The sequence below is a fragment of the Fulmarus glacialis genome, unplaced genomic scaffold, assembly GCF_000690835.1.
Source record: "Fulmarus glacialis isolate BGI_N327 unplaced genomic scaffold, ASM69083v1 scaffold239, whole genome shotgun sequence".
In the NCBI taxonomy this organism is placed as follows: Eukaryota; Metazoa; Chordata; class Aves; order Procellariiformes; family Procellariidae; genus Fulmarus; species Fulmarus glacialis.
The window spans coordinates 28,027-47,379 of NW_009233617.1; the positions used below are offsets into that span (position 1 = coordinate 28,027).

The 19,353-nt window shown below is 46.6% G+C and overlaps 1 protein-coding gene across 1 annotated transcript; it reads left to right on the forward strand.

Annotated features, from left to right (window-relative positions):
* Positions 1-9,965: 9,965 nt before the first annotated feature.
* Positions 9,966-19,065, forward strand: LPAR2 (lysophosphatidic acid receptor 2). The gene is made up of 3 exons (XM_009585358.1): positions 9,966-10,006; positions 14,174-14,916; positions 18,764-19,065. The coding sequence occupies exons 1-3, from the start codon at positions 9,966-9,968 to the stop codon at positions 19,063-19,065; spliced, it is 1,086 nt and encodes a 361-aa protein (XP_009583653.1).
* The last annotated feature ends 288 nt before the right edge of the window (positions 19,066-19,353 follow it).

Below are 19,353 nucleotides of genomic sequence, written 5' to 3' on the forward strand. Positions count from 1 at the left end.
ACTTTTTGAGTGTAATAGAACAGGGTACACGGGCAAAGCTCATGTACTCTGGATCCTTCTGCTTCCGTTGCTGGAGCTTCAACTTGCTAGTCAGCACAAAGCCATCTCTGAGCTGGACCCCATTTCTCCAGAACATTAATTCTATTTCCCTCAAAGCACGCTGAGCTTCTGCAGTGCTTCCACGTGAAGCTGCTGCTGTCACCAAGGCAGCAAAGCCCTGAACCCCCAGCAGATAAGAAGATTTCTTGGGTCTGAGATGTGAAGCTGCTGCTGTCACCAAGGCGGCAAAGCCCTGAACCCCTAGCAGATAAGAAGATTTCTTGGGTCTGAGATGAGGTTGCTCTGACTTGCTGGGTCTCCAACTCACCCACACGTGGGTCACCCCAATGCTCCTTTCTGCCTCCCTGCAGCGGATTTTCTGTCCACCAAATTTTAATGTGAGGACAGGGAGGACCCTGTCCTATAGTGCCATCTCGTGACGCATGCATGGGAAGAGAGGCTTCCTACACCGCTCACTCCCGGGGATAGCTTTGCATTATAGGATGGGCAGTGTTGCAGATTTCCTTGGTGGTTAGCTGTGTATACCGCATGAAATTCAGACGACAACGTCAAAACTTCTGCACTAGGGCAGATTTCAGTGATTACCATCGGCTGCAAAGACACTAGGAGACGTATGAAGACGCCAGAGCGAAATGCTAAAGGAAAACTTCCCCCAAAAACACTTTCCCCGAACAGCTCAAGAGGTTAAACAATCTACTTTACAAATTTCTTTTGTCTCATCAAAAGACTGTTAAGAAACAGGACCAAAACATAAAGTTGTAAAAGAAATACTAAAGTTCTATTCTTAGTATTTGTACAGTTCAGGCTAAAGAGAGGTTACATCTCTGGAGCAATGTATATTTGTTAATAGAGTGCTTTGAATTCTTGAATACTAAATTATCTTTTACTGTGGAACTTCTGTAATAAATTACTGGGTGTTTTATTATAAGGTTATCCTGTATTTGTTAAATGTGAATAGGGAAGCCTTAAGTAAATACTTACTGGACTATTATTAACAGTGCCAAGTGCACTCAGGTCTCTATAAAACAAAGGTAACGCTTGCCCACAAGAATTTATAATTTGAGGAACCAGCAGAGCTAAAATAATATCCCTGGTAAAAACCCTGGTTTCCTTTTCCTGCTGCACACTTAAATAGTTAAATAGGAGATTCATTCTATGCAGGAGAAGTGTTAGGGGCTTGTAAAATACAACTCCTATCAACCACCACTGCCCTCCAGTTTTCCTTCCAGCAGTCCAATACATACAAAAATGCTATTAGAGAAAACACGCTTGCTCTTACCTTGTAACTCCTCATTACTTGCTGCTTTCCGCAGAGCTGGTAATTTGTTGAGGGTAGGAGCTGCCAAAGCAACGCTTCCAGCCGGAGTTGCACGGCTGCCAGGTCCCACTCGCACGGGGAAAGCTTGGATGCAGGGTCCGAAACATCTCTCCTCCTGCTCGGGATGGGGATTTTCTGTCATCCAGCCACAGCTAACGTGGTTTGGGTTGGAAGCTGAGACGCTGAATTTAAGAAGAAACTTGGCAGGGAGGGAAGCATCATTTCCTCAATTCCTCCCACCTCCTTGAGGCTGCATCTTCACTTCAAAGGAACAGCCTCAGCTGTATTTATGTGCGGAAAGGGACAGGCAACAGTCCCGGGAAACACTCACAAGGAACGACCTCATTTCCCAATTCAAATTAGGAGCAGAGAAGATCTTACAAATACCCTATTTTCACAGCAGCACCTTACATAGGTGGCTGTCTGACCCTCCAACTCAGAGCTACACCGCAGAGGATAGCAACATTTTCTGTGTAATTGATATACAAAGCCATAGCAACCCTCTCAAAAAACCTTTTATCAGCCAAACAACCAATAAACCGATTTCCTACTTTAAGTCTTTTTTTTTTTTTTTTCTTTTAAATCGGCCAATGTGAATTCAGAGCACAATGCAACCACCTCATCTCAGCCAGTCAATGTGCTTCTGAGCATCAATCACTCCTCATTAAGGAAATTAAAGGCCCCAGGTCTTCACAAATAAGGATCTCAGCTGGGCTGCATACACTGGACTCTGAACTGAATTAGGAAAATTCAAGCACCTGACAATTTCAAGCAGGGACCAAGAGATTCCTTTTTCTTGGAGAAGCCAGTCGGCATTTGTGATTTGCTGATCACCAAGTTTTTAATTGCGACAAGGCTACTAACAAATTCTGTCCTAAATTTCCTACCCTCAAAAAAAGGAGCTCTTTAGTTTATCATCAATCAAAGCAAATAGACCAGCAGGTATCAGGAGTCTGGAGGGGAAAACTTTCCAGGTTTTTCCAGCAGAGACTGCTGAGGGATTACCTTTACAGTGTTCTAACAGAGCAAGGTACAGCAAGGCAAAAGTCATTAAATTTTTTTAAGGAGGTCAAGGCTTTGGTCCAATTCTTGATGCCATCCTTTTCTTTTTCTTTTTTTTTCTTCCTCACTTTAAGTTTTGTGCTGTTGTTTCTTATTATTTAATTGGAGAAGCTAAATGGAGATTAAAACACACCTGTCAGATACTTCTTAAAATTACCCCCAGAAGGAGAGTCTGAAAAAAAAGACAGTTCAGGCCATTTATTAGCTGGGAACAGGCTTCATTCACAGGTGCTTCCTTTTGAACCATTAGCACTTCTTCATTGTTTGCCTTTGAACCAGCATCCTAGAATATAAAGACAGGGATGACTGGCTTGCTTAGAGCCTGAGGCTTTGATGGAGGAACATGGGAGTTCAGTGGGATTTGTTGCTGGTTTCCCTGGAGCAGGCTTTTTCTAGGAGCCTTTATACTTTGCAGAATCCATCCTCTAAGGGTAAGAAGTATTTGATTATCAGGCTGTGCCTCTCAAAATGTGAAATGCTATGGAGTCTTTGTTATTTCTTAAAAACAATCTAAATACTAGGTAGTATTGCAAGAAGCTGGTTTATAGATTAGGGCCCCTTTGTAGGTCATCTGCTGCCTGCTTTGAGAGGAGTCACTGGGACGTATGTGCTCAGAGGAAGCCAGATCCCAGTGGTCTCTGTGTAGCATGCACGCGCATACACCCTTAGCGTATGTTGAGTGAATGCTTGTAAGGAGATAAGCTGCTGCTGAATGTTTATGTGAGCAGATAGGAGAGGTCTTTCCCCGAGTCAAGAAGGGGCCAGCAGAAGCAGCTATTTATAAAATGGTAGCTGCTGTCTTCCTGAGGCTAGCTCGGGCACAACTCAGGCTTGGATTTGGGTGGGAGGTTTCATTCCTTAAGAGCGAGCAGTATTCATGTTACCCTTGTGCAGGGTGCTTCCTTGCTCGGCTGTTGCTAAAGATCAGCCTAGGCCATTATGTTCTGCTTTGCTATTCTGGCAGTTACTAGTAGGCACCAAATTTACTTTTATTCCTCCTTCTAAGCTGTTTTCCTGTCTCGCACTACAGCGAGTGGTTTAGCAGCAGGAGTGGCCGTGTATGTTGTTGTTTAGAGTCAAATGAAATTATTCCTATCCATACCTTGGACATTGACTTTAACACATCTGGAATACTGCAGGGTATAAGATCCATCAGTATTATTGCATTCCTGTTTTATTTTACTTTGAAAGCTGTCTTCCAACAGTCAACTAGCAGATCGGATGAGGCAGAGTGCTGGGCAGATGAGGTAGTGAAAAGTGAGCTCCTCTGCATGTCTTGCTGAGAGTTCATGCTGCTGCAGACAAACAGCTTTTGTTTTCTTCTTCCCTCTCCCCCCTGCCCCGGTATGTTTTGTAATATTCTTGGCTTTGTGAATGTACAGAGTAATGGTACCTACAACCATATGGAAGATGGGAGAGCAAGTAAACCAGGCTTATGAATTTCTGATCAGCCAAAACTCCCACATCTGAAATTCAGAAAACACTTTGCTTGGGGAATTTTTGCTAAAGATGCTGAGTTACAAATGAAAGGATGGAAGCACACTGTATCGTAGTGCAGGCATGCCCCTCGGTGTCGTAACCTCAGGGCATTCGAGAAAAGCACTTGCAAAGGAAAGTCGGGAATGAACTAAATTAAATATGCATGTCTACACATTCAGGCCCGCAGCTTGTGGCTGGAATCCTTTCAGGGCACTGGCTGCTCTCCTCTATCATTTATTTTAAAAAAAGATGTGTAGAGCTGTAATTCAAGCTTTGCTTAGACAGCGAGTTTCAGATACTTGGCATCCAGGGCCCTGGAGAAAGACAGTTTTGTAGGTATCTTATAAACGGGTTTCAAGGGAGTTGTATTTTTCAGTATAAATCTGTTTAATAAACGAACATGTAGACTTCCTATGCCCTTTACAAGAATGACTTAGTTAACGGAATATTTTTCTTAGAAGGAGCAAGAGCTTTCTTGTTGCTTTGCAACAGAAGGAGACATCTGAAGTAATTTTTTTTTCACTAGAAATGTGCCTAAAAGCTCAAGGTTTTAGGAATTTAGTAAAACATCACCAAAAATGATCAGAAGGTCAGGAATTACACAAAGAAAAGTAGAAAAGACCATTTCATTTGCAATGGAAACCTTGAATGTTATGGGCCGGACTGCGGCCTGAATCTATCGAAATCATTTCTGTTACCCCATGCTTACTGATACGCAAAGGGCAAAGAGAATCCAGGCTCTGGTGGTGAAGGCAACAAAAACCAAATGGTTTTGGCTGCTGACCAGCAGCTGGGTCTGCCTAGGAAAGACCTTGTCTTAGAGCAGGACTGCAGGACCAAGGCAGAACAGGAAAGGTTTGCTAGCTATCGCTTGAATGTGTTCAAGGGACTTGGTGGGGGAAAGATTTGTAAAGGAAGGGTTGTGCTGAACATACCTTTTGCTTGTTTGAAGTGGGGGTGTTGTAATTTTTTTCCCCATGACCTCACTCTTGTGGGAGCTGATTCTTGAGAAAAAATGCAAGACTTGCTAACGTGATTCAGTCCATTGATGAAGCAGTTGTGGGCACAATGAAACATCCCCAGAGTGAGCTGAAGTCTTCACCAGCCTGGGAAAAAGCCATGTTGCTGAGAATTTTGCTTGACCAAGACCGCCCCAAAGGCTAATTCTGTGGAGGAAGTCACATTTCCTTGAAGGTTTCCTTGAAGGGCCAGATATTCCCTTTTCTTGCTCAGGGGTAGTAGCATGTGTCGGTCCCTGATGCTCTTTTTCAAGATAAAGCTGCATCTGCTTATTCTGTAGCTGGAGGCTTTTCTGAATTGGTTTTGTTTTTTCTTTCCAGACTTAAGCGGAAAGGCATGTTAAATGCTTTTTATGACTCTCCAGCCATAAGCTGCAGGCATCTGACATTAAACCAAATGGAGACACGGGGGAAGTGGGTTTTCAGAAATAATCCCTATAAAAGCAAAGGCTGAGGCACGCGGAGCTTGAGTGCCTGTAAAGTTCCCTGACTTTCCAGCGAGTGCCAACTAAACAGGGAGACTTCATCTTGCTGGGTGCCAGCCAAGATCAGAGGAGTTCAGAGCAAGGCAGCGTGCAGCCTCCTTGCAAACGGAGACCGAGCTGAGGGCTGCCTGCATGCGGCTCACAGGAAGGGAATTTCCACCCGGTTTTGTTTTTATTGACAATAGTGTGAAGTGCCAGATGAAATTATCTTTGGGTGAAGATGAGGCTGAGTCCTGCTTCGTAAACACAGCATCCCGACTTGATTTTAACCTCGCTGTGGCTTCTAATAATGTGACATCATTCAGAGGCCAAGCTATTCTTTCTCTGAACTGCTGCTTCTGCCTTCAGTATTGCTTGTCTCTGTGTAGGATAATCTCCTTCTTCCTGTGTGAATTAGGAGGAGCAGCAGCAGAGGGGCCCCTAGACCATCCCGACTCCAAACAAAACACCACTGCAAATAACCCTCTCATCCCTCCCCTACCCTGTTTTCTCTCCTCTGCTGCAGAACAAATGTTTTCATCTTAGAGAGTGCTGGAATAGCCAGTAACTGTGCAGAAGGAAGTTAGCCCACCAAAATCCATTTCCAGGATAGTTACCTGGGGAAGGTAAGAGTGTTGTTTTGCCAGGACCCGGATGCATTTGAGGGAATATCCCGGCTACTCTTTCGCAGCTGCTTTTCCGACTTGTCTAAGAAGGCAAAGGTGACAAGATCCAATGTTATGTTTCGTTTCAGCGGTCTTCCTGCTTCAGTTCAAGGTGTTGTCTGCAATATGGAAATGCCTCAACTCTAAGTGTCCAAACGCAGCCAGGGCAAACCTCAGGAAGGTGAAAGGGGGTGAGGAATTTTCCAGGTTCTTTGTGATTTGTTCTGGAGCAATTGATTGTAAATGGTTGCTAACTTGCTGGAGGGAAAGAAAATTCCTGTTGTAGGCAAGGCTGCAGTGGGCATGGATTTCTTCCCTACCTCTTTTTCAAAAAGTGTTCTTTGATGCTGTAGGCTTGCAAACAACAGCTCTGCTCCACCTCAGGGTTGGCGGCATTTCAGCGGCAGTGGGTGTTAGGAAATTCCTGCATTTTTAACGCTGATGTATATGCCGCTTTCCATCGAAAGATTTGGCTGTTAGCTGAAGTTGTATGAACCGTGTTGTTTTGTTGTACTCGAGGGAGTGCTCCTCACTGAGGGTTTGGGAATCTCTGGGCCAGTTGGGACTTGGGAAGTATTAATTTGAGCAACTGGTTCTCTGCAGAGATCTGCTGGGGGGGAGACGATGACATGACTCTCTCCAGAAGGTTTTTAACATTCCTGGGATTCCAGGAGAGGGGTCTCAGCAAAAAAAAAAAAAAAAAAAACCCCAAAACTTCAGATTGTCATCCACGAACAGTCACAGCTATGAGGCTTAAAGAAAAATCTTGGCTTTAAGTTTGAAAATGCAAAATCTATTAAAACAACTAACTTCACTTTGAAAAATAGAAGTGTAATAAAGGGGAGGCAAACATCTGTTGTCTCTGGAAATGTTTCTCTACCAATTCTCTGCTGGGCACCAGAATGCGATCAGGTCTGCTGGCTGCATCAAGATCAGGTTGAGCAGCTTTTCTGCTTGGGGGAGGAACAACGCTGCACAACACCCTACGAGCCCCTTTTGAACTGGTGGAAACAGGAAAACTCACAGAGTGATTGGAGGGGAAGGGCGGCGGGGGAGAGGGGCTGGACACGATGGGTATCTGGTCTCCTTGGTCTTGCCTGTGTTCAGCGTCCGGTACTCAGTCCCAGAAGTATCGTTGTTGGAAGATACCGGAGCTCAGTCTTCAAGAAATCATTACGTTGGCTGCAAAACCTGATGTGAGGTTTTCAGGTGCAATGACTTTTGGTTTTTTTGCAGGTAGCACCCTGAAAGGGTGGGGCTGTGTGGGGCCCAAACTTGTGTATCATATGGTTAGAGACACAAACTAAATGGGTCTTGGTTCCTTCTAATATCTCCCAAACCTGAAAATAAACAGGCTCCCAAACCTCTGTTATGCAGAGAAGTAAAGTTAGTTTTTTCTAGACACAGGCACTAGAAAAATTGCTGTTATCAAGGTCAGGGCTTTGAAACCTGAAATATTCTCTCACCTCCATATGTAAGCAGATGCTGTCTGTGACAGGCTTCCGTGAGCCCTGGCCTGATCCAGTCTGACATTTCTTGTGTCCCCCTTTGTCCCAACTCTGGCGTGTGGGGACTGAGTTGCAAAAGTGCTTCTGACCCTTTGTCAGCATTGGGTACTCCGAACTCGCTGGGTCTGTCTGACGTGCTGAGCTATTGTGATGAACTGTTGACACTTCAGTTGAAACCAGTTATGCTGGGCTGTTTTCCTGGTTGCTCTGGGTGTTTCTGTATGAAAACGTCGCCTCTAAAGCACTCGCTGAGTGCTGGTTTGAAACCTTAAAGGAACGAGTAAATCAAAAGTATTTTTAGACTGCTGCCATCCCAAACTGCACAGCTGCAGAGCATGTGTGACTTCCTAACTGTCTGAAGCCTATCGAAGCCAGCGCTGCTGCCAAACGGTTGCTCTGACCTGGGTTCTGCTTCTTGTGCACCAGCATGGAGAGTTGGATCTGTGACTTAAACTTATTGCTGGCAGCACAAGTGCTGGAGCAGACCAAAGGGTGGGCTGGGGAAGCGGGGAGGCTGTTTTATTGCAGCTTGGGCCTGGGTCTCTTTGGTCTTAAATTAATCGTGTAACCAAAAGGATAATAAATGCCTCGTGGGAAGGTGAAGGGTCTGCCCTGTGTCGCTTGAGTAAGACGCTTCAAATTTGAAATGACTTCTTATAACTGTAATATTGTTGTATATCTGTCTAGTTGCAGTAAGGACTTTGGCTCTCCGTGTTAGGACTGGAATTCTTGGTGACTTGGTTCTCTGCTATGAGAAAGCAAGCTTGTTAAAATACAGATTTTTTTTTTTTTTTCGGGAAAGGACTCTAGGATACCTGTTAGTGCAGCTTTTTGCTGCTTCTAAAAATGCATACAGAAATCTTGTGAAAGGCCCCTGTGCGTGGCACTGTCTTGTGGGTGGCATCATTGGTCTGAAGGCGCAGAATTTGTAAGCGGTGGCAATGATAGGCGCTTTTCGAGTTTTTGTAGCTTTCGTGAGCTTTCTGGTATGATTGTGGCCTTTGGAGGCTGCAGGACGTAGGGGTAGAATTTAGGGAGCCTGGTGCAATTTTCAGTTTTTGCAGGACTCGATAGCTGCCCCTCGGCTATCTCAGCCTGTGCTATTCATCCACCTTTTCTTCTGCCAGTGTCACTATTGCTCTGCTTCCATTTATTGGCTCTGTTAATGTGTCCTTGGATCTTTGGCTCTATCTCCTCCCCTTTGTGCTGGGCTCTCTTTGTAAATCTCCTGCCTATTTTACATAACACTACTTGGCTCTGCCAAGCTCTACGGTGTAGACTGGCAGCAGATTAGGGTTGCGCTTGGTGATAACATTGTTCCTTGGGGAACAGATGATGGTAGGAGGAGGGTGGGAGAATAGGAAACTGGAGGCGAATGGAAATTGCTGGGGCCTTTGCAAGAGCAGCAGGCATAAATCTAAATGAATGGATGTTGCAAACTCAGTGGGTTTTTTTCCTTCATAATTTATACAACTAGGGCTTGTTAGCGCTAAGGGTGCTGATGGTATTTGTACAGTACTTAGCAGGTAAGATAATCTTGTGTCAAGGACTAGCTAGACTGACATATCAGAAGCGTAAGCTCTCTTTCTAGCAGTGACACATGCTTTTACCAAGTTGCAGCAGGGGAGTCCTTTCCAGTCTGTGCCTCAGTTTCCCTTGTGTCTCACGACGTCTCCTTCTCCCTGCCTTTTACCCATTTCAAGGTTTCTTGTGTTGCACTGGGCAAGTGTGGCTGCTGTAGTGGATGGGGGGGGCCACATCCTGACCTGACAGTCCGCTTGAGATGTGGATGCTGTAGTTGTAGGCAAGGAAAACAGCCTTCTGGTGCCAAGACAAGACAGCTCCTCCATGGTGGGATCACACCTGGTCATTCAGAAGATCTGCTCTCCTCCTGCGGTGGGGCAAAGGCTCTGGGGCAGCAGGCGAGCACAAGCGAACCCTCACCACGGGACGAACCGGTGCGGTGGGAGCGTTGGGACCAGAGGGTGCCAGTTCCCACAGAGCAACACCTTGCCAGCAGGAACGGTCCACGAGGGTGATGCTGGTAGATCGGAGCTAACTCGCTCCAGTCAGAACCGGAGATGCTTGGAAAGTGGCTTTGGCCTCCATGAAGGCGGCAAGGACTCGGGTTACAGCTCCTGGGTCTCCTGGAAGGACCCGCCTAGGGGAGGACCCAAGGAGGGACGGGCTCATCGGAGCTCTTGCAAACTTGCCTCCCAGGAGCCAGTGTTTCGGAGCGGTCCGTGATGGACTCTGGGGCTGCAATGTTTGTCTGAAACTTTCCTGTAAGGCACTTGGCTTTTTTTCTTGCTTGGAAAGCGCCTCTGCCCTCCAGAGATGGGGATCTCCTTGCTGGATAGCTACCCTGGTTTCCTGTGGTGGGGAGACCAATGCTAAATGTCAGGTTTGGATGCGGTGGTTGTGCTTTCAGGTAAGGACATTATTCTTTGGAGTAAAAGCTTATACTGTTTATGGCTTAAAAATATAGCAGTGGTTTGAATGTTTGGCCACATAAACCTGTGTGCAGTGGACCTGGGTAAAACAGGTTGGATTTGAGTCCCTGTGTGCCTTTATAGATCCATTGTTCTGTCTTGATTAACACTGATTGTGGTTATTAGTGGGAGCATAAATTCAGCCATTCATCCCTGTTCACTTCCACACTATGCTGGCTGTCGGTTTGTTCACAAGTGTTGAATGTCTTCCCAGATCTCAAGAAGCTGACTAGCATTTTCCACTTTTGCAAGCAAGAGGAATTGGAGAAGGGAGGACGCTTACACCTTTACTTTCTGTGTAAAAGGACTCTGAACTTACTGTGAACCTGGGGCAGTAATTAACTGAGTAAAAAGGGGGATGGTGTACGTGTACGGATAACACTGGCGAGGAGAAAAGACGTGTTCTGCGCTCATTTTGTGTAGTGGTTCCTACCAAACTGCAAAAGCTGTACTCGATTTTAAGGGGGAGAGACTTGAGCGGAGTTTGAGGTAGCGTGATTAGAGAAGAGGCTGTGTTTGCGTATCGCTCAAGGAAAGGGGCTGCGGAATTGTTGCAGCACGTAACTAGAGTCTTGTTTTACTGAGTAAACAATGCTGGTAAGGAAAAATCTTGTAAGATCCTGCTGAGGAGTGTAAGGCCATGGAAGGGGGTTGCTCGGACACTGAACAATAGACTCATCCAGCTCCTTTGTGCATCATGGCACCAGCCTGACTTTCTATCTGCTTGCTGCTGTGGGCAGGGTGTTTCTCTTCCCCCAGCGCTGCCTGTTAAATTTTGATCTGTGGCGTTGTCTGCCCTTGATGCCAAGCTCCAAGGTCAGTTTTCTAATTGCAGGGTAGCAGTGAAGTGGCACACACGAGCTCCTAGGACCAGTCACAAGCATTAACCTGTCAGTCCCTCCTGGACCCCACCCAGGTCACGGTATTGCACAGATTTAGTTTGTAACCTACGCACATTTCAGAGGGATTTGCAACTCAAACTTCTCCCTGTGCTCTAACTAGGTCTTGCCTAAAGAAGCATTTCAGACGCTGTCATTAGGATTAACGCTGAGGGACTGTTTCTCTAGATTTGCGCATTATACATGCAGAACACAGCTCCTTTGTGGGTTTACATGGCTCTAATCCCCTCCCCCAGTAAACATGCCATTGAACCAGTACTTGTATAATGCTTTGAAAAAGTTCACAATTTGCCAGTGAGTGTGCAGTCTTGGGAGGAAGTTTATGGGGCCTCATAGCTGTGGAATCTTTAATATTTGCAGCAAAATAAGATTGGTCTCTGTAATTTAGTGGCAATTTTAAAGCCAGTCTTAGCTGGATTTAATTTGTCTTAGTCTCAGCTCAAAAATTACTGAGAATAAGGCCTAGATCTGTCAACACATTATTTCACTGTAGTATTTTAATGTTTCTTGACAATTAAAGCATAGTGTGAGCTGTCTTTGTGCTACACTGTGCACAGGCAAGTTTCTGTTCCATTATGGTCTTCATTGTATCACATAAATTTTATAACTGGGGAGCTACTACATGCTACTCCACAGCGAAAATGTGAATGGGGTTAAATGGCATTTGAAATCTGCTTGTTCATGTGGCTGGACAGTGTATGAGGCGCTCCAAACCCTGATGCCACTTCAGTTTCCCTCCTTCCCCGCTTTCTTCCTTGGGCATCCCTGTGCGTAATCTTAAAAAGGTGAAGTGACTTATCTAACTTCAGCAGCAATTTCCTTTTTGATTTGGGATTAAAGCTTTCCAAAGTGTTTAGAGGAAACTGTTTTGCATAAGAATGGCCTAGCCTTGGATTTGGTGCTTCTGGTGCCTCCCTATGCAGGTAGTCATCTACCTGCCTGTGATTCACAGCAGTTGTGTTCGTTCCTAGGCTTTCCTCGTTCTTCCATTACTTTCCGCTGTTCAAGCCAAAATACTCCCCAGTTACCTGCCAAGTTGCCACGTGGTATCTCTGCAGAACCCACTTCGTTGCTTTCACCCCCTGCGCTGCGTTCGGACTACACGACTCTCCTGAACAGCTCTATGGCTTGAGATCTACAAACATCCCGTGACCTGAAAAGAGAGGACTTGTTATATACTACTAGCCCATGACTCCATCCCCTGGGGCAGGTCGATTCCTCCTCTGCCTCCTTTTTCTTTTTTTCCCCACCAATATCTGTAAAAATAGTATTTCCCTATTCAGCAGATTTCACAGTGAATTAGTTCTGTTGTATGGGCTTTCTTGCCTCATGGTAAAGACAACCGTATGCCAAAGCAGGCTGATACAGAGCCCATTAGGCAGCGGAGATCGAAAGTTCAGCTGCAGGTACGATAGGGTTTCCCGGCTCAGCCATCTTGTTTGCACAGCTCAGCGTGGGTGCGGTGCAGGTGATAATAAGCGGGCCTGCCTGCAATGAGCTCGCCTCCCTGTTACCAACAGCAGCCTTGCTGCTACGCCGAAAAAAAGAAAAAAGAGCAGTTGCTGCCTACAGCGTGGAGGAACATGCAACTAATTAGGGCCCCTGAGCTGTGTTTTGGTTTCGGGGGTGATTAAAGTGAATTGTGAGTCAGGCACTTTGGGTTTTCTCCCTGTCTGAAGAGGACGGCGCTCTTGCTGCGTGGTCTGTGTTAAGCTTTCTCTAAAACGAGGATGACTGTTGAGCTCATGCGAGGACAGGGAGAACCAGTGACTTCATGTGCAGAACAAACCAGCGTAAGGAAAAACCGTGTCATTTTTCAGCACCTCAGTGCCGCAAGGAAGGAGGCTCCAAACTGGGTTTGCCCATCCCGGCGGCAACCGCAGCCAGCCCTGACTTGAGATTTCCAAGCTCTTGGTTAGGGAAGGAACACGAACGTCTGCTGTGGGGTGTAACGATCGGGCTTCTTCTCATCCCTTGGGTTTGTTCGTGGTGCTGTATTTTTCATGTTTTCATTTTTTCATGGACAAGTAACACAAGCCTCAATTACTGGGTTTAAATTCTGGCTCTGTGAGGTAAAACGTCCTTTAACTTAACCTGCTGCTTCGTGTTTGGCTGGCCGCAGGACAGGAAGTTAACTACCAGAGAGATATATGGGCTTTCAAAATTAAGACTTCACAATTATGATCCAGACGAATGGCTTGTCTGGTCTTGCTCCCAGCAGTGCCCAGTGCATCAAACAAATGTGAAAAGTCCTTTCTGAGACTTAAATGTCTTTTCCTATCAAGTTTTTCTACTGAGTTCAATGAGTTTTGAATTGCAGCCTTGTTCCAGAGCTGGAAGGGAAGAAGGGAATTGCTTCCTGCACAGGTGACTTACTGGTTGATACTCGGAAGCTGATACTCTGGGTGCTGGCCCACACACTGTTGTATAGCCTAGAAGCGCTGCAGGGGTTGCAGATGATCCAGCTCTTCCAGAGATCCAGCCCCATGGTTTTATAAGCTGACTTCTTGCTACTGGTTGCTTTTCTGGGCTGAGGAGTTTGTTTCTACCCAGCTCTACGTGCTCTTTGCCTCTTGGCAAAGTTTGGGAAGTACTCACCTGTTTTGGAAGGATAGGTAAGCGCTGTGCATAGACCAGTGTTCAGAAGCAGCTGAGCATTACATTAGCCTTTAAGCAATAAAACTACCCAGGAAAGATGAGATATGTGTGTTCACTGAACCAGAAGCAGCAGTCCTGGGGACTGCAACAGCTGCGGAGGCTCATAGTCTTCATCAGAGTGTTGTTTAGTGATTGACTGATAAACCTTCTTTGCTGCTGCTTTGTTTTTACATTTCTGAAGTAGGACATCTGGGACAACAAAAATAGTTTTGTCTGTCATCCCCATGAAGCTGCGTGGGCCGGACAGGGAGAATCTCTTATCAGATCTGGCAAACCCTCTCTCCTCCCATGAATGTTCAAGGTTTTGCTGCATCCTCAATATGGCTTTGAGGACAGATGAGGACTCAGCTGTGAGATGTGTGGTTCTGTCTTGAGTACAGAAGTGGTTTCCTGTTGCTCGTGTGGTTGTTTCTGTGTGTTTCAAGCTCCTCCCTGCCTCCATCTGTGTCAAAGGCATTATCGTAATGCTCAGCATCTCCCCGGCTTGTAATAGTTGTGTGTGTGTGTGCACGGGCACAACAAGCTAACAATACTCTCATCCCTCTTTAGGACAGCAGCGATGAAGCACTGTTTTTACAATGAGACTGTGGGGTTCTTCTACAACAACAGCCGCAAAGAGCTGACCACGTACTGGAGGACGAAGGATGTCCTGGTAGTTGCCCTGGGCCTGACAGTGAGTGTCATTGTGCTCCTGACCAACCTGCTGGTCATCACCGCTATCATCATCAACCGGCGTTTCCACTACCCCATCTACTACCTGCTGGGGAACTTGGCAGCTGCCGACCTCTTTGCTGGCATCGCGTACATGTTTCTCATGTTCCACACGGGGCCCAGGACAGCAGAGCTCTCCCTGAAGACGTGGTTCATCCGCCAGAGCCTGTTGGACACCAGCTTGACAGCCTCTGTGGTGAACCTGTTGGCAATCGCTGTAGAAAGGCACCAGACTGTTTTCACTATGCAGTTACACAGCAAAATGTCCAACCAGCGTGTGATGATCCTCATCTTCTGTATTTGGGTCACAGCCCTGCTCCTGGGGCTCATCCCGTCCTATGGCTGGCACTGCCTCTGTGCTCTGGAGAAGTGCTCCAGCATGGCACCACTCTACAGCAGGAGCTACCTGACCTTCTGGGCCATCTCCAACCTGGTCATCTTCCTGATCATGGTGGTTGTGTACACGCACATCTTCATCTATGTCAAAAGGAAGATGACACGGATGTCCAAGCACACTAGCTTCCACCCCCGCTACAAGGAGACCATGATCAGCCTTGTCAAGACGGTCACTATTATCCTAAGTAAGTCCGCTTGCTGTAGTCAATCTAAATGATGCTTTGATCCTCCATCCTGGGTTGTGCGGGGCTGGAGAGGCGAATGTGCTCGGGACAACAGGGAGGACTGGGAATTGATGTTCTGCTTCCCTGGTCTGTGAAGCTGCTGGGGTGATGGCTTGATTTGGCTGCTGAGGAACTCGACAGTTTCAAGACTCTGTGTGAATTGGGTGAGCTGTAATGGGAGCAACCTGGCAGACAGAGGGGAGGGCAAGCTGCTGAATCTCTTCCCCTCTGGCATGGCTGCTCCTCTGGTTAGCAGGGACAAGAGGGACTCTTGCTAATGTGACTTGGTAATATCTGACTACTGTAAGTGCAGGTGCTTTGGGCACACAAGGCTCTTTTATGTGCTCAACTCTAGTATGCTTCCTCCATAAAAGAGTAGCATGGAATTAGGAACCTATAATCAGGCCTTGATGAAGAAGCAGCACTTGGTGCACCCTTTATTAAAGGATGGAGAGAGGTTTGGGGCAGATATTACAAGGTGATTGGGAAACGAGGGAGTTGCATCCAAATTCCTTACTGTTTACTGGAACAAAGCACTGAACTCTGTTCAGATTTTTTTTTTGAGCAGCTCAGTACTGGATCTCAATCTGCTCGGGTAAATATATCCCTGGGAACTCTCAACTTTTAGTTCAAGCTACTCTCCATGAGCACAGGATCTCCAGCAGAGTGCTAACTGCCTGTCAGTCTGTCTGCATCCGCCGTCTGTAGTGCAAATAGGAGCAGATCAGTAACTGGCAGTGGTTGGCGCTGAGGCTCTGACTCTTCAGGATATTTATTCAGATATGTGCTGTTCTGCCCAGTGCTGTGCATCGAACAGCAGAGGCTGGTGCATGCATTGTGCTTTCAACAGCCTATCGCTCCATGATTTCTTTAATCTGCTTTTGTCTTGTGCTTTAATGGTCTAACAACCTTTCTTTAAAGTGAAATAAATCAATGCGCTCAGATCTTCCGCAACCCAGCTCGACTCTGGGCTTACGGTCACAACCCCTTGCTTGCAAATCTTTCCTGATAAGCGCAGAATTTGCTCCGTCAGGGAAACCTTGTAGCTGCAAACAAAGACTACTCCCTTGCAAACTCCTGCTGGCAGAGCAGGCTCGGCAGGGGAGGGGAGCAGGGTGGGAGCAGTGTGGGGGGGCTGTTGGTCTGCTTGGTGTGTCCCTGCTCGGGGGCACGCCGGCTTGCTGGGTCCTGTTGCAACTTGTGAGCATTGAAACTGGAGTTTTCTGCCTGTTCCTGCCTTTCCTGTGATGTCTTCCCTGCCTCGCAATCTCTCCATCTCTTGAGCGCAGCTGGGAGTTCATTACTGCCTTGGAGCTGATCAGATGCAGCACAGAGGGTCAGTGGGGCTGAAGAATGATTTACTTCATGTATTTTGCACAGTCCACAGCGGAGAGAAAAGTTGTTTTGTTCCCCTTTTCCTTCCTGAACAGTATCGGAGGGTCACCCCATGGTGTCAGCAGGACTGCTTAACTTTATGGGACTTCACAACATCAACTGGAAGAGGGTTGGAGGATGGGGATGCTGGCCAAGAAGGAAAATACAATTCACGCTTGGTGCATCACCTTGTTTTGGGAGATCCCCTTCCTCTTGCTGTCCCCCCCTCTTGGCTTGGTCTGCCTGCTTTTGTCTTCTGAAATGAGTGAGGAAAAAGCTTGGGTTGAAGGAGGCTCAGAAGAGCTGCTGTGGTTTCATAGGGAATTGGGACTGGTGTCTGAGGACGGAGTGGGGAGGAACTTAATGTAGAAAGTTGAGGGAGACTCAGGAGTTCATCAGACCTTTGGGACTCTTGTAACCCAAGGGATTTTCACTTCCTCAGTGTCAGAGAGAAGCAGCAGTCAATTCTGTACAGGTCCCTTGCACAGGAGGGAGCAAGGGAGGGAATTGCTCAACTCGGGGAAAATACCTTTCCGTTCGGACTCAGCGTACAGAAAGCCGAGACTACGGAGGGTTTTTTCCCCTCCTCGTGAAAGCCCTGGTATAATTCCATCTCCACCCTCGTTTCCCAGCCTTCTGCAAACTTGGACTCTGCACAGAGGAATGCTTTGCGCCTTATGCATCAGAGGGTGTAGCTGCTGGTGAGCGTGCAAGGAAGTCGAGGGTGTGGTAGGAGCTGTCTGTGTGTGCCACTTCATTACGAGGCTGCGGTTGATAATCCTGCAGGTCCTGGGCATTAAGAACAGGTCTAGGAGCTGACCTGGAAACCAATAAGAAGTCCAAGGTACATCTGGAAACTAGTTGCAAACTTTCCCACAGACCAGTTGAGTGACACAGGATGTGATGATGACCAAACCACAGGGCAGAGTCGTTAGTGACCATGCTGTGTTAGATTATTAAGAGTTCAGGCTTCTTTCTGAACACTTTAGCTTCCATTAAGGAGCAAGGAAATCAGCTGGATTTGCAGGCAAAGGCCCAAAATTTTATAGGTAGCTCTTTTTGGGTTTTTTTTCCCCCCTCTTGTCTTTAATATTCCTCTGGCTTTCCTTCATGCTGCTGGGAGCCAGTCTCTAGAGAATCTGGCTTTCCTTGTGGATCTGAAAATCTGGCTAAAAAAAGCTACATCACTAAGCAAGGAGGTTGCTTTCCTGCAGGCTCGCTCAAGATAAAGTATTGGACCTTCCTTCATGACAGCCAGGAATCTATTTTGTATATTTGCTAAATTTAAAGGGGGCAAAATCACATCTGCAAGTGTGGGGAAAGCTGCCTGGCCCAGATGTGGTGGCTGCTGTGCTGACCTGGGAGTGTGATTCGCTTAAATAAAAAGGGTTACATGATGCAGTGGCCTGAAATCAGCAGGGAACACTCCCAGAAACCCAGGAGATCCCTCCCATGTGTTCCTTAGACTTTTCACCAGTGCAGCATTTCACTCAATGACAGCTTTAAATTCAGCCTCTCGTTTTCGGTGCAGCTCCTCTGGCTGTTGTTCTTTCCCGACAGATGTTTTTCAGTGAAGGGTGTACTTGCAGAGTTCCCAGCAAGTCTGTTTTCTTCCACCCTTTCCCAGAAGACACAGCAGGGTGCAGCTCCTGTGCTTTAAGATACAACCTTACGCACGACCTCTGGGAGCACTGATGGGCGAGTGCTCCATTTACGTCAGCCTTAAAATCATGACTGTAAAAAGGGTTTTAGGAGCTGCAGGCACCTCCCACTCCATCATGCAAGCAGCAATTATCCTTTTGCCAAAGAGCTTTGCAGGTGGTGGCAAGAACATAGTATCAGCCCGACTGAATCAGTGGTGGAGCCTGTCCAGCTCAGTCCTGGTGTTGGCCAGCCCGTTGCCTGGCTGTTTTCTACTCGGCGCATAGCTGTGCGAGAGAGACTTCGTTGGACTGCCCGAAGTGTTGGCCAGGACTCTTCTAAACTCGTACTGTTAGCTAAAGCCCCCATAAACTGTGTGGACAGTGGAGATTATTTCATTCAAGATGTATCACTCTGACTCTTCCCTAATTTTATGGCCTGTTCCCCTTTTTGGAGGGAGTGGCACGTAAATAGGAAATACGGACACTTTATCTTCACTCTAAATGCAATGATGGGGACGAGGGGAGGTAAGTGAAAGTACTTGGAAGTGTTGTTCTGAGTGAACGGGGTTGGGGAAAGCGGAGGGAAAAAACGATGCCTCCGTTTTTAGTATTTGCTGGTTGAATCCTTGGTCTTCCTCCGAAGCAAAATGCAGAGTGAAACTAGTTTTTTTGCTCATTTAACTTTTTTCAGAAGATAAACCACCAGTGATTCCATTGAGCATCTTTACGGTGAGTGACTGGGCAGGACCAGGAACCTGCTTTTTCTCTAACAGGGGTTCTTTTCTCCCCAGGTGCTTTTGTCATCTGCTGGACTCCGGGACAAGTTGTGCTCCTCCTGGATGGCTTGGGCTGCAAGAGCTGCAATGTTCTAGCGGTGGAGAAATACGTCCTTTTGCTGGCAGAGATCAATTCGTTGATAAACGCTATTGTCTACTCTTACAGGGACAACGAGATGCGTAGTACCTTCCGGAGGATCCTCTGCTTTGTCTGTTATAGGAATTCCAAATACACCCCCACGGTGGTGAAGTTAAACACCACAGACCGCAGAACGCTTTCTCAGAACGGGCACTTTACTGTGGATTCCTCTATTTAGCTCTTGATCAGCGAGACGAGCACGGCGCTGAACAGCGGCCGCTTTCTGAGCAAAAGAGCAGAGGCTAAGAGCGACCTGCTTCTAAAGCAGTAAAGACTTCTTTTATGTGCTCAGACATAAATATTTCTATAGAACGCTTGTCATCGATAAAGGACAAGATGCTTTTAAGGAACTGCCGGATGGTGCGTTATTTAGGACAAACATACTTTGAGTAGTATTCTTATTAAAGACTGCTATTTCTAATGCCAAGTTGATTTAATTTAGCAGCATCTAAAGTATGCTATGTGC

Excerpts from the sequence above, each read along its gene's own strand:
- LPAR2 (XM_009585358.1), top strand. The coding sequence starts at position 9,966 with ATGCTAAATGTCAGGTTTGGATGCGGTGGTTGTGCTTTCAG. Across the intron at positions 10,007-14,173 it reads TGCGGTGGTTGTGCTTTCAG|GACAGCAGCGATGAAGCACT; the intron begins GTAAGGACATTA and ends ATCCCTCTTTAG. Across the intron at positions 14,917-18,763 it reads GACGGTCACTATTATCCTAA|GTGCTTTTGTCATCTGCTGG; the intron begins GTAAGTCCGCTT and ends TTTTCTCCCCAG.